The sequence below is a fragment of the Crotalus tigris genome, unplaced genomic scaffold (assembly GCF_016545835.1).
Source record: "Crotalus tigris isolate CLP2741 ecotype Arizona unplaced genomic scaffold, ASM1654583v1 scf7180000024339.11422700, whole genome shotgun sequence".
Classification (NCBI taxonomy): Eukaryota; Metazoa; Chordata; class Lepidosauria; order Squamata; family Viperidae; genus Crotalus; species Crotalus tigris.
In genome coordinates, this window is record NW_024100509.1 from 9,213,619 (window position 1) to 9,228,975 (window position 15,357).

The 15,357-nt window shown below is 41.6% G+C and overlaps 1 protein-coding gene across 1 annotated transcript in view; it reads left to right on the top strand.

Annotated features, from left to right (window-relative positions):
• The window catches only part of ADCY10 (adenylate cyclase 10), a 212,712-nt gene extending 201,773 nt beyond the window's left edge, over positions 1–10,939 (top strand). The window contains 2 exon segments of the mRNA XM_039326127.1: positions 6,975–7,163; positions 10,488–10,939. Coding sequence (XP_039182061.1) covers positions 6,975–7,163; positions 10,488–10,673 — 375 coding nt within the window. The 3' untranslated portion in view covers positions 10,674–10,939.
• The last annotated feature ends 4,418 nt before the right edge of the window (positions 10,940–15,357 follow it).

Here is a 15,357-nt window from a genome sequence, read left to right on the forward strand (position 1 = left end):
CAGAAAGGAAGCTCTTCAGCTCCCCTCAAGTGCATCGGCTGTGGAGGTCGCCACAGGAGAACCGACTGCAAGTTCCGCTCTGCTATCTGCCGGGCGTGCGGAAAACAAGGACATATTGCAGCTGTGTGTCTGGGCCGACGAAAGGTACAACCTCAGGAAGAATTGCGCCTGAAAGGTACCAGGGTCCCCAGCCAGAATAGGGTGGGGTTTTGCGCTTCGCGAAGGAGCATCTTTAGGACAGGCACACACAAGCCCATTAAGAAAAAGCTGTCACTCAAGGTGACGCTACAAGGGGTTCCATTAACTATGGAACTAGACACGGGGTCTGCACTTTCAATCATCTCCTTACATACATTTAGGAAGATTTGTTCCGGCAGTGGAACTCAGGCCAAGTTAAGGCCTTTTGACATTGTGCTAACAGACTTTCAGAATTCGAGAGTGTGTGTTAAGGGGGAGGCCACCCTTAACGTACAGTATAAGAATTTTGAAGGTCCACTAGACATATTAGTAATAGGGGGTGAACGAACGAGTCTCATAGGACTCGATTGGTTTGAGGCCTTGGGGATACACGTCACGGGGCTCAACAGCTTACAAACACTCGACCTGCAGGAAGTCTGCAAAGAATTCGCAGATGTTTTCAGCCCCCAGCTGGGCACATTCAAAGGACCCCCTGTGTCCTTAAAACTAGACCCCACTGTTACTCCCATTAGAATTAAAGCAAGAAGGGTCCCTTTTGCTTTAAAGAGTAAAATTGACACTGAGTTGGACAAACTGATCCAACAGGGAATTCTAGAACCTGTTGACTCCAGTCCTTGGGAGACCCCCATTGTCACGCCTCTAAAGGCAAATGGGGACATTCGCATTTGTGCCGATTACAAATGCACTCTGAATAAGGCATTGCAGCAACATGCCTATCCTGTTCCTGTGGTCAGTCATATCCTGGCCTCTCTCAAGGGGGGGCGTGTTTTTGCAAAGCTTGACCTAGCTCAAGCGTATCAACAGCTGCCTGTTGATGATGCTGCTGCTATAGCTCAGACTATTGTGACCCACAGAGGGGCCTTTAAGGTAAAAAGGCTACAGTTCGAAGTGAATGTCGCTCCTGGGATTTTCCAAAGCGTAATGGAAAACACACTACGGGGTATACCGGGGGTTTGCCCCTACTTTGATGATGTCTTAATTGCAGGAGACTCCACACACATTCTAGCTGAAAGGCTAAGGGCTGTTCTGTTAAGATTCAGGAAGACAGGCCTCAAGAAGGACAAATGCAAAATAGGGGTGCCTTCTACTGAATTTTGGGGGTTCAAAATTGATGCTGCTGGGATTCACCCTGCTGAATCCAAACTAACTGCCATTTTAGAAGCACCTAGGCCAAAGTCTAAGGCCGAACGTCAGGCCTTCCTGGGCCTCCTGAATTTTTACAATTCTTTTCTTCCACATAAAGCTAGTGTAGCTGAGCCTCTTCACAGGCTATTAGATAAACAAGCAGTGTGGCAGTGGTCACAAACACATGAGACTAGTTTCAATGAGGTCAAGGCCTTGCTCACTTCTAACAGTGTACTTGCACACTTCAATGAGTCCCTTCCTGTGTGCATCGCTTGTGATGCTTCCCCTTACGGGGTTGGAGCTGTCCTGAGCCACCTCAGGTCTGATGGAACTCAGGTTCCTGTTGCATATTACTCCAGAACATTGTCTTCTGCTGAGCGCAATTATGCTCAAATAGACAGGGAGGCCTTAGCTGTTGTTGCTGGAATTAAAAAATTCCATGATTTTTTATATGGCAGGCATTTCACGGTCTTCACTGACCATAAGCCTCTGCTGGGACTGTTTACCACACGTAAGCAAACTCCCCAAATCATTTCACCTAGAATGCTCAGGTGGTCTATTTTTTTGTCTGCATATGATTTTTCCTTACTTCACAAGCCTGGGAAAGAGATGGGCCATGCTGATGGCCTCAGTAGATTGCCCCTGCCAGTAATAGAAGCTGACCCTGCGCCAGCTGTTAACATTCTATCCATCCAAGCCTTGCCAGAGTCCCCTCTGAACGCCAGGGATGTAGCCGCTGAATCAGGCACAGATCACACACTTTCACGTGTCCTTTCTTGGGTTTTGTCTGGATGGCCTGAGCACTGTCCTAGTCCTGAGTTTCAGAGTTTCTGGTCTAAAAGGAACGAGTTCTCCACCTCTCAGGGTTGTCTGCTGTGGGGAAGCAGAGTTGTCATCCCCACCTCAATGAGGACTAGGGTCTTAGGGTCCCTCCACGAGGGTCATCCCGGCATTGTTCGAATGAAGGCCCTTGCGCGCAGCCACTTGTGGTGGCCTGGCCTAGATAAGGACATTGAGGCTAAGGTGCTTGCATGCCACCTGTGCCAACGCTCTTGCCCAGAGATGCCCCAAGCTCCTGTGCATAGATGGGAGGAAACACAGTCCCCATGGTCTAGGGTGCACATTGACTACGCTGGGCCCTTTCAGGGCCAATTCTTCTTGGTCCTCGTTGACAGCCATTCAAAATGGCTTGAGGTTGTACCTGTCTCATCCACCACCACTGCAAAGACTATTCAGGTACTGAGGGGGATTTTTGCTGCACACGGGCTCCCAGATGTCATTGTGTCTGACAACGGCCCTCAATTTACTTCCTCCGAATTCCAAGCTTTCTTGCAGGCCAACATGATTCGTCATGCCACTTCTGCACCCTTCCACCTGTCCACCAACGGTATGGCTGAACGCATGGTTCGCATCACCAAGGACGCCTTGAAGAAACTCACCTATGGGGACTGGCATCACAGGTTGGCTGACTTTCTCCTTTCTTATCGCACCACACCATCCACTTCTACAGGGAGAAGCCCAGCTGAACTTCGCTGGGGGTGCAAACTGACTACAAAGCTTGACCGGTTGCATCCGGACAGACTGTCTTTATCTACCTCACACCCTAGAGCACCTAGACAACTACTTGTGGGTGCCCCGGTTTGGACTCGTAATTACGGGCCTGGTCATACATGGGTCCCCGCTTCTATTTCCAGGGTCACAGGTCCTCTGTCCTATGAGGTCTCCCTGGACGACGGTCGTGTCCTGCGTCGGCACATTGACCAACTCCGCCCTAGGCGGGACCTTCCTGCTGAGTCTCCTGGGTCCTTTCCAGGGGGGGAGGGGGACCCCTTTGAGCAAAGGGAAGGGCACGAACTGCTGCCCATCACCAATGATGGAGCCACAAACGGCACATTCCAAGATTCCGCGAGTGCCCCAAACAGGAATTCTAGGGGTTTATCCAACCACCAGGCATTCACACCTACTCCAGCCAGGGAGTCGCTCTGGGGGCACAATCACTATTCACCTGCACAACACAGTACTCCAGTCAGGGAGGATACCCGGGAGCATCCCAATAAAGCATACCCTGCAAGAGAGCTGGCACATAATCCCCAGAGTTGGCCTGACCTTACCCCAAGTCCTACAAGGGGGCAAACATACAGGGAGGTGGTCGAGGAACCAAGTCCCGGCTACAACACCTCCAGCCCAAATCAGGGAGTAACTGAGTTTTGGGAAGGCACAGAAACCCACACAAGCCCGGACACAGAACGGGGATCAGGGGATGGACAGCCTCCTGACAGGTCTTGGACGGACCTAGGAGGTTCTACAGAGACGCCCAACAGTGGCTATCATTTAGAAGGGCCAGAGAGCCTACACCTAGGCGGGACAACCAGGTCACAAAGTGACAGAAGCCCTGGCCTGATGAGCCCGGTGGGCAAGCAAGCAGGCCAGGCATTGGGGCACAGTCCTTGGAAGGCACCAAGACATGATAAGGGGAACAGGCACACGTCACCCCTCAGTCAGGGGACACCTGCCAGAGAACCAGAGCCTAGGAGGTCACAGAGAGCAAGGAAATCACCTAAATACTTAGAGGATTACATAACATTGCTGTCTAAACAGAGCCAGTAGAAGGGTAGGAACACTGGGGAGTAGAAAACTGCATCAAGAAAATGGGTTGTATGTTGGTAGTAGTTTTAGCCCTGGGGAAAGGGGTGTTATGTCCCGAGCTTTGCAAACGGGCTCAGGGCGTTTGCAGGCGGTCCCGGGCAGGTGCAAGCTGCCCGGGACCAGACAGGCTGTTGCCAGCGCCTGTGCGCATGCGCGAGTGCTGGCGCGCGAAAAGTAACACATTGACCCGGGAAAGGCCTATATAAGAGGCCGGGAGTTTTGGGCGTTGCCGGAGCATTCAATCTGTAAGCTAAATGAAGAATAAAGCAATCTGAGAACTACAACTGCTTCTCGTGTCTTGCCATTTCCCGAGGGACTCAACACAGCCAGAGTCCAATTCCCAGCAAAGTCAAGGAATTTTATCTGACAGTAGCCCTGAAAGAGCTTCCACAGGAGGAACCTGGTCACCTGAAATAGAGTTAGTGGGCTGCTATCTGCCAATAAAATAAGGGTAGAGAAGTAAGTATGCTTTACTGCCCTTATCATCACAAGATAAGTCCTAATATAGGCTCTAACCTTTGCATGAGTGACTGCTTCAAACTGCAGCAGGCATAATCATCTCCCCCTATGTTGCTAAATGCTGCCCTCCATGGTCATTTTGGCTTGGGGTGCAGGAGGGACAGACACCTAGCTTCTGCAGAAACATGTCTTTGAGTAATGCCTGATTTGCATTGGTTTAATTATTTTGAAGGAGTCATAGAATAATAGAACTGAAAGAGTTTGTGGAGATCTTCTAGTCCAGCAGCCTCAAGCCTCCTGCTCAAGCAGGAGACCCTATACAGTACTATTCTGGACAAATTGTTGTCCAATCCCTTCCTGAAACCTCCAGTGATGGAGCACCACAACTTCTGCAGGCAAGCAGTTCCATTGATTAATTGTTCTCACCAATGCTTTTTTTGTAAAAAAAAAAAAAAAAAAAAAGGTGCCGGAATTCACACATGTTATACAAACCACCTTGCTTACCCTATAAGGTTCCATCCAAAAACGGTGCTGGAACTCCGTACTGGGTGTTCTATGACAAAAAAAAAAAGCCCTGGTTCTCACTATCAGGAAATTTCTCCTTAATTCTAACTTGGATTTTTCTTTAATAATCTTCCATCCTGCTCTCAATTGCTTTGGAAAATTTGTCCTCTTTATTGTCCACTTTATTGACCAGAAATTCACTCTACCAACTCTAACTTAAAGCATTTTCAGTACTAAACATCTAAACAGGTCTTCTTCCAAAATGGATGTTGGATTAGATAAGAGCATGTATTAATATTGTGCTTCCTAGGTTGAACTATTACATACTTGTTGAACTATTACACAGTGCATTCAGAAAGTATTTTGATAAATTTATAGACATTTCTACAATTCTGTTTTCACTCTGTCATTATTGGGTACAGAATGTAGATTAATGAGAAAAATGAATTCCAACAACTGTAGAATCAGGCTGTAATATAACAAAATTGACAAAAGTGAAGGGGGTCTGAATACTTTCTGAATGCACTGTATATTATCAAGGCAAGAATATAGCTCACAGGTCATTTGAATATTGTGTTACAGGATGTGTAGCCCACAGGATATCTATGTGGATAACATATGTGGACTTCAGTTCCTTTTAATTTAGGCAGATTTGGCAAATTTTTGCTTTGTATTATGTACGTGGCTTGCAAAGTAATCAGCAACAATCAGAAATTACTGAAAAGCCACATATCTCAACCTATTATTATTATTCCTATTATTATGTGCACGTCATTCTCTTTTTGTAAGTCTTTGTTTGCCCTTGGTTTTTTAGGATAAAACCTCCATTGAATTAAGCTCAGCCCCTAGTGCAGTGATGGCGAAACTTTTAGAGACTGAGTGCCCAAACTGCAACCCCAAACCCACTTATGCATTGTCGGGTGCCGGGTAGGTGTGGCCCATTGGCTGGGTGTGGCCCATTGGGTGGGCATGGCTGCTGTGGTAATGGCAGACTGGGTGGGACTAAAAAGTTCAATCAATCGCAATTTTGCAAGATTTTTTTTTCCCGCGAGAAGTTGAAATTGACTAATTGATTGAACTTTTTTTTTTTGCAGCGGAGGCCTAAAACGAAAAGGTTTTATAAAACCCAGCTGAAGGCCTAGGACTGGGGCAATGGCACACATGACCACAGAGAGGGCTCTGAGTGCCGCCTCTGGCACCCGTGCTATAGGTTCACCACCACTGTCCTAGTGTTTATACAAACAGGTTCATGTTTTTCTAACTTGGCCTGAATATGGAAGTGATTTGCCACTGCTTCCTTTTTGGATGTCACTTTGCTTTCCCAACCTAGCCTATGGTTATGGAATTTCATGGTGCTCTCATTCATAAAAGAACTGGGTCTGACATTGCTTAGCATTTCAATATAATCCAAGGTCAGTTAGCTGCCAGACTATTAACAATCTGTTTAATAGATGTGAGGAAAGTAACATTATATATTTGGCACCTGCTCTCCTACTCCCTGCAGTGCTTCAGGCATTTAGATTCACCAATTTCTTTATGTAGAGCAGGGATGTCAAACTCACAACGTCACGTGACATGTTGCGACATATCGCAACTTTTTTTTCCATTGCCAGCAATGGGGTGGGCGCGGTTTCGCCATGTCGCATTTGGCCCACAGGCCGGCAGTTTGACACCCCTGATGTAGAAAATGGCATAAATGGGTCAGTAAAGCAGCTTCTGACTTATCTCATGCTTTGTTTTTTCCTCTTTGCAAAATATAAACATTTAAAAAATAGTTGCAGTGGTGGTTTCCTCAGAAAAACTGACCATGTTTATTTATTTATTTATTTATCTATTTATTTATTTATTTATCTATTTATTTATTTATTTTATTTGCACTAAGCCTGTTGTAATCTTAGAAACTGGCATTCTACAAATATTCAAAATAAAATAGCAATGCTTTCTATTTATTTTGTTTCTCCTCATGGCTTTTTCTTAGAAATTATCTTTTTGCCTCTGGTTACAAACCTAACACCTGACATGACTATTCATTTTTTTAATAGAATTTGGATCAGGTAATGAACGAGTGTTCTATAAGCCCAGTCTACTATTCCAGGGTTTACCACCTGAAGGCCTATGTCCAGCTGATGCTTGGAAATGATGAACTCAGCCAAAGCTATCTTGAGAAGGGATTCTACAGTAGTGATATCTATGGAAATCATTTGGAGAAATCCTGGCTAGAGATTAGCAAGGTATTGTTTTTAAAATGATTACAAATCAGAGGTCACTAGAACATTTTTATATAAACCTATCATTATTTACAGCCTTTCACTATATTAAATTTAAGGATCTAGTCCTATTTTTATATGTTTGTATATGTAATTAGACAGATAGATAATTCATTTTTTAAAAAGAAGAAATTAGCCCTGTTTAAAAATTTGAGACTTCTTGTTTTGTGTCTTGGCGAGACAGACGCAGGAAGGCAGAGCTCTGCTGGGGGCCCTAAAAGAGCCTAAAGTCACCCTGAAGAGGTGATAAAGAAGGAGGGGTGCCTCATTGATCACGGAGAGACAGTGGTCTTTCCATTTGATCTGAGGAAAGCTCTCCATAACCAGCAGGGGAAAGACTGGCTACATTCCTGTGGCCAGCCATTAGCCACTGACAACCAAAGAAGAAAGCACTAACCAGCTGATCATAAACAGCGTGTTTGAAACTAGATGAGAATATTGATCCTTTCTTTACTATTTTACAACTCCTATTTTACAACTTCTATTTTACAAAGGCTCCTAAGAAGCTAAAAACCTCTGAATGTGAGAAGGAAGGGGATTGTAGCCCAACCTTTCCAGAGGAATGGAAGTGGCATTTTAATTTCTTTTATGGGGGACAGAAATACATAATACTGAAGTGAAAGTAACACAAAGCTACAGTTTTGATAAATTTGAAAACTGAGATAATTGTTAAGATTTTCTCTTTGGAAAAAAAACATTGAGGTGAAATATAAGCAATCAACCCTTTGTCTTAAGAGTGGAAAATGGCTTTTGAATGACATCTAGTGATAGTTTTGAGTATAGCACTATAACTAGCTTCCTGGCTGCTTGGTGACTCTTAGCTTAATGGAGAACAGCTGGCAATAAAGGAAAATATTTTGGCATACTTATCAACTTCTTGGACTATAAGCACCTACTGAGGTTGGACTTTTAATCTCAAGAACTATTGGGAGAGAAAGAAAAATTTGACTTTTGAACTGTTTTCAGGGTGGTTAAACATTTTGAACACTTTGAAAATTGTGGATTACAACCTTGCCTGATCAACAATTCTTGGACACCTGAGATAAAGGATCACTACAAAATATTGTTTTTAGGACTGGACCCATATTCTGGAACCTGTTGGATTATAAAGGCTACACATAAAGACCAGAAAACTGGATGAAACTTTGTTCTACTCTTATTAATATTGATGATACTAGACAAGACTTGCATTTGGAGAACATAAAAGTTCTGACAGATTATTTGGAGGGGGAAAACAAAATGGATGTTTTACACACAGCTAAAAGTGGTAAGAAAATATACCTTGCACCTCTATTTGAAGCTCCCACCCAGGCTAATCAAGGATCTCCAGGAATGATGCCTCAAGAAAAAATAAACATCTTTCAGAAGGAAATATACTCTATGCTACCACTTATTCACCAAACAATTGTCACACACAAAGAGGACACAAAAAGAAACCATAATGAGACCAAAAATAATTTAGATAATATAAATGAGCAAATCTCCAAATTAAATCTACAACTAGAAAATTCCCAGACAACTACAAAGTATGAACAAATAAACCAGAAATTAGAAGATGAAGCAGAAGAAATGGACCCAGAGATGGAAGAGATAAAAGAAGGGAAATATAAACTACCATATACAAATAAAATACTGCAAGACTTAGCCATAACAACGAAAATGGAAACAGCACTTTACCCCTTAGGTCTGCAACATATACCTGATGATAAGGAAGATTTTAAAAAATGGAATATAGAGCTGTCAGGGGAAAATGTCAGAACCTGGGAGACAAAAAATGAAATTGAGGGGGAAGGAAAGTGGGAGTTGCTTAAGGTATATAAATGGGTGGAATTCCCCCCCCAAAATACCCTGCCTAAATAGTCTTCCTCATGCCAAGCAACTTTTACAAAAATAGAAAGAAAATTCCTAGGTGATTTAATTACCTTGGCTTGGAAAGCTACTGTACTTGGCAAAGAAAGTGAGAGTTAGACTTAAAAACAGAAGATTTGACCTATTAGAGGGTGCATTATATGATTAAATATTTGTTTGAATATGATTAAAAGAACGGATGACCTTCAGATATAATTAGGCTTTTATAATGAAAAATATGATTTAGAATTAAAATAGCATTCTTTTTTGCTATGGGAAATATGAAAATAAGAGGATGGCTGGTATGAATAAAACTCTTAGCCATATAAATGTAATTAATATTGAGAAAATCATAACTGACAAAAATATTTCAAATATTGATGGGAAATCAAACCTTAACAAGAGCATGAAAAACAGAATATTGATTTATGAATTGATATTATTGTTATTTGTATAATATTAGTAAAATATGATGAGGATGTTTATATCTAACTTTGTATGCATCAACAGTAGCAAGAATTGTAATTGTGTAATGAGGGGGAAATGGAAAAAATATGGGGAAGAGGATCAGGAAAAAAAACACTGGATTGTGGAGTATTGAACAGAAGAAGTTAATGTTAAATATGTGAACCCAGACAATACGTTGTTTACTAAGCACTAAAGATTGTAATTCTTAAAAATCAATAAAACATTAAAAATTGATTGATAATTAGATTATATTTCAACTATGTACAGCATAGTGGATATAACAGAATAACAGAGTTGGAAGAGACCTTGGAGGTCTTCTAGTCCAACTCCCTGCTGAAGCAGGAGCCCCTATACCACTCAAGACAAATGGCTGTCCAATCTCGTCTTAAAAACCTCCAGTGTTGGAGCAACTACAATTTCTGAAGACAAGCTGTTCCACTGATTAATTGTTCTCACTGCCAGAAAATTTCTCCTTAGTTCTAGGTTGGATCTGTCTTTGATAAGTTCCATACATTACTTCCTGTCTTAGGTGTTTTGGAGAATAGGTTGTTCCACAGAATAGGTTAAATATCCATTGACCTGCTATCAGGCATTGTGAACAATAATTGAGAAGGTGAAGTTTCATATATTTTGTAAGGCACCTCTTTATGCTCCTGTGAATCCTAGAGCCACCTACTGGCAGCTGGCTGAATTTTGAAATTGATGTTACCTCTTTTCTATGCAGGCAGGGGCCTCATGATAATTGAGCTGAAACCCTTAGTGTGGAGAAAAGGAAGACTATATCCTAGAATAAGGTGCAGTACATAGCATATTGGAAGGTAAATTAATCAGTGATTCCTCTCTGGAAATGAAATACTACCATACCACAAAACCTTCCATTCTTATTTTGTTTAATAATAATGTCAACAAATATAATTGTTTGCTTCGTCTACTCACCTTCTGATCAATTGTCCAACTTTTCATATTTCCTAGGAGTGGTGGTTCACTGGAAAAAAAACCATGGAAGATTTTTGGCTAAAGGCAGTTCCAGATTTTCCTATATGGAATGTAAACATGACAGCCCAAGAGATGGGAGCTTTCCATAAAAACATGTACCTGCTGAAGGTGCCAGAACTGGATATAAACAATCCATTCCCAGAAAGTAGCATAGAAGAATAATAGTAAACTGATTGCAGGACATCTTGTCTGAAACAAATTTTGGTTTATTTGTTCTCTTGCACAAACTCCATCTTTTCCTGTGTTAAATCCACATGGTCTGTGTAATGTATTGATGTGAATTACTTGAAACTGTTGAAAAAATGGTCATAAGACTATGTCAATTAAGTGCCAGACTTTCTGTCTACATGCTCATTAACTTGTGTTTAAAGTGGGAACTGATACTTGAATCTGATTGGCCGCTGCCTTTTTTTTTTTGAAAAAAATTTTTTTTTATTTTTTTTAAAACATACAATCATTTATAAAAATACAATAAAATTTTAAAGTAGAAAAAAAAAACCCTTACCCTCCCTCCCACCCCCAACCCCCCTCCCTTCACTTCCCAGAGCAGAATACAGGGTTAATAAAAAAAAATATAATAATTAAGAAAAAAGAAAAAAAGGAAAAAAAGAAAGGAAGAGAAAAAAAATATCATAATTAACCTTTAACTCCATAACCTATAAAACAATTCTCTATAATATTTAATATTCATTCATAAAATAAATGAAACTTTTTAATTCCATACTTTTTCTGAATATAATCTATCCACCTTCCCCATACAGTAATATATCTTTCTTGTGTATGATCCTTTAAATAAGCAGAAATTTTTGCCATTTCTGGAAAACTAGATACTTTAAATATCCATTCTTCTAAAGTAGGCAAGAAATCTTTCTTCCAATATAAACCTACTAGTAACCTTGCTGCAGTTAATAAATTCAACATCAAAGTAGTTTCTTTTTCATTTAAATCAACAAAAATACCAAGTAAAAATAGTTGAGGAGTAAACTTTATCTTTTTTCTAAAAATCTTTTGAATGTTCCACCAAATCATAATCCAAAAAGCCTTTACTTTTTTACAATTCCACCAAATATGAAAGTATGTCGCATCATTATTGCCACATCTCCAACATTTGGGCTGTATATTGGAATACATACAAGATAATTTTTTAGGATCTAAGTGCCATCTATAAAACATTTTATAAAAATTTTCTCTCAAATTTTGAGCTTGTGTAAATTTAACATTTCTTATCCAAATTGTCTCCCATAAATCCAATGAGATCGGCTCCTGTATATTCTGAGCCCATTTAATCATACAGTCTTTAACCAATTCTGTTTCCGAATCTAACTCTAGTAAAACATTGTATATTCTTTTTATATGAGCCGGACTTTGGTTTTTAATCTGAATAACCAATTGTCTATCTTCTAGTGTTATTCCTTCTTTCTTGTCTACAGTCCATCTATCCATTATTTGTAAATATTGAAACCATGACTGTAGAATATTTTGCTGCCTTAATACATCTAGGGATTTCAAATGCCAGTTCGAACCAGAGCAAATTAACAATTCTTTATACGAGATTTTAATCAAAATTTGTCCCCTTAGAAGTTCCCTCAATTGCATGTCTGGGAATCCCCCAGATAGGTATTTTATAATTTAATCTATAGTAATACTTCTTCCAAACACGAAGTAAGGCATTCCTCAAAATATGTGATTTAAAAGTCCGATCAACTTTCTTATTAAAAATTAAATATGCATGCCAACCATATATTAAATCCCAACCTTCCAAAAAAAGAATATCCATATTTGTTAAATTAAGCCAATCACTTAACCGAGTTAGGGTGGCTGCATCATAATATAATTTCAAATTAGATGCCTCAAGTCCCCCTCTTTCTCGAGCATCCTATAATATCTTAAATTTAATCCTTGGTTTCTTCCCGGCCCATATAAAATTATTGATACCCTTTTGCCATTCCTCCAAATTTGCCTCTTTTTAAAGAATAGGTATCATCTGAAACAAAAAAAGAAACTTTGGTAGAACATTCATTTTTACAGCTGAAATTCTCCCCAACAATGACAATTGCAATTTTTTCCAATCTCTTAAATCCTTTTGGACTTTTGCCCATAGTGGTTCGTAATTGTTCTTATACAATTTTCCATTTGAAGCAGTTAGATATACTCCCAAATATTTAACCTTTTTTACCATCTGAAAACCTGTGGCTTTAATCAAACTTTCCCTATCTTTAACTGACATATTCTTAGATAATATCTTAGTCTTATAATTATTAACTTTAAAACCAGAAACATTCCCATACTGTATTATAAGTTCTAATAAACCATCAATCACCTGATTCGGTTGTTCCAAAATTAAAACCAAATCATCCGCAAATGCCCGCAATTTATACTCATTCTTCCTTATCTTTACACCCTTAATTAACTTTGATTCCCGAATCTGAATCAATAAAATTTCCAATGTTTTACAACAATTTGTGCAGATTGCTGCTGATATATAGCTTTAAGTGCATGTAAAAAATTATCCCCAAAATTCATTTTCTCTACCAAAGAAAATAAAAATTGCCAGTCCAATTGATCAAAAGCTTTTTCAGCGTCCAAAAAGATAAAAGCCACAGTGATTGGCTGCTGCCTTGTTGCTGAGTGTATAAATAGGGGTGGAGCATCAGTTAGCCAGGCTTCTGTTTTAAAACTTTAATAAAGAGTTGTTCTTGCACTTGCTGCCTCGTCAATGCCTCACCGATCATCAAACATAACAGTGGTGACGAAGGTGGGATATGCTGCCAAACTCGAAGAGCTGAGTCACTAAGGGGGTAAGCCAAGTGACGATGCCTTGGTTGGACCACATCCCGCCCCATTCCTGCCAGTACAAAAATGCTGGAGGCAGAGCACTCCCAAGGAACCATCCCTGGGAGATTAAAAGAAGCCTCGGCAGCACAAGGCATTGTGAGGCCGAAAACACCGAAAACACCTCACCATGGCCAAATTCAGGAAACTCTCAGAAATCGACATCGCACATCCAGAGAGGTGGAGCTCATATGTTGTGAGACTAGAGAATTACTTAAGAGTCAAACAAGTTCGTGAAGACGGCTTGAAGACCGCAACACTGCTGTGCGTTTGTGGCCAGGCAACATTCGAAATCACTGAAAACCTAGTCGTTCCAGCTCCGCTTGAGTCCGTTGCTTATTCCAAACTCAAAAAAAATGCTCAAAGAACACTTTGAGCCGAAGCTATCAGTCATCACCTGGAGGCATGCCTTCAAATGAAGAGACCAGTGACCAAGCGAGTCAGCTTCTGAGTTCATAGCTGCCCTTCATCAAGTGGCCCGACCCTGTGAATTCAAAGACCTAGAAGAGAGACTGCGAGACCACTTAGTGTGCGGGTTGAGAAGCAGGAAACTCCAACAGAAATTGTTCACTAAAGAGACTATTTCGTTCCAAGATGCCCTAAGGGAGATCACAGCTGAAGAAGCCGCCAGGGGAGCCGTCAAGGCCTTACAGCTCTCCAGGAGCACTCCCTGCATAGAGGCTGTCCACCAGGAGGGTGCTGAAAGGGACGAAGACTCCGAATCGGATCAAGAGGTCAATCAGTTCAGCAGCCACCAGAAAGAAGGCCACAATGCCCAGTTGACAAGGCAGTTCCCTTCACTCAATGTGTGGGATGTGGAGGCCGACACACACAGAATGCAAGTTCTGCACAGCAATGTGCCGGGCATGTGGCAAACAAGGTCACATTGGCGCTGTCTGTCAGGGTCATCGGAGAGAAAGCCCACCAGAAGAGTTTCCCCGGAAAGGTACCCGGGCCCCGGGGCAACACAGGATTGGCTATTGCACCAGTAGAAGGAGCGCACATAGAACAGGTGCCCATCGCCCACTTAAGGAAAAGCTGCAGCTCAAAGTCAAGCTGTATGGAGTTCCATGGAACATGGAACTAGATATGGGGTCAGCATTATCCATAATTTCCCAGGGAACTTTCAAATACATTTGTAGTCACAGCGGCAAAAAAATTAAGCTCAAGCCGTCGAACCTCGTGTTAACAGATTTCCAAAACTCCCAAGTAACAGTTAGAGGGGAAGCTACACTCATGGTGCAATTCAAGGGATTTGAGGGCCCCCTGGAAGTCATAGTAGTTGAGGGCAACCACACAAGCCTCATTGGGCTTGATTGGTTTGATGCATTGGGAATCATTGTGACGGGAATAAACAGCACACAAGCAGTGGACTTATTGGCAGTTTACCAAAAGTTTACTGACTTTTTAGCTCTAACTTAGGGAAATATAAGGGACCTCCCATAGCCCTTCGGCTTGATCCTGCCATAACTCCAATAACTCCCTCAAGCAGAAGATCGATGCAAAGCTGGATAAGCTGGTGCAGCAAGGCATCCTGCAGCCGGTTGATAGCAGTCAGTGAGAAATCCCCATAGTTACACCACTTAAGGCCAATGGAGAGGTGCACATATGCGCAGATTACAAGTGCACTATCAATAGAGCGCTCCAACAACATGCATATCCAGTGCCTGTAGTCAGCCACATTTTGGCGTCACTACAGGGAGGTTACATATTCACTTTTAGATTTGGCTCAAACCTACCAGCAACTGCCAGTGGACGATGCCATGGCGAAAGCTCAGACTATAGTTACCTCCAGGGGAGCTTTCAAGGTTAAGTGCCTACAATTCGGGGTCAGTGTTGCCCCAGGGCTTTTCCAGGGAGTGATGGAGCGCACACTCAAGCGTATCCCAGGCATGTGCCCATATTTCAATGATGTTCTCGTAGCTGGGGAATCAGTTGAGAAATTGGCAGAATGGCTCAAGGCTATTCTTCAGCATTTCCGCAAAGTGGGGCTGAAGCTGAAACGGGAAAAATG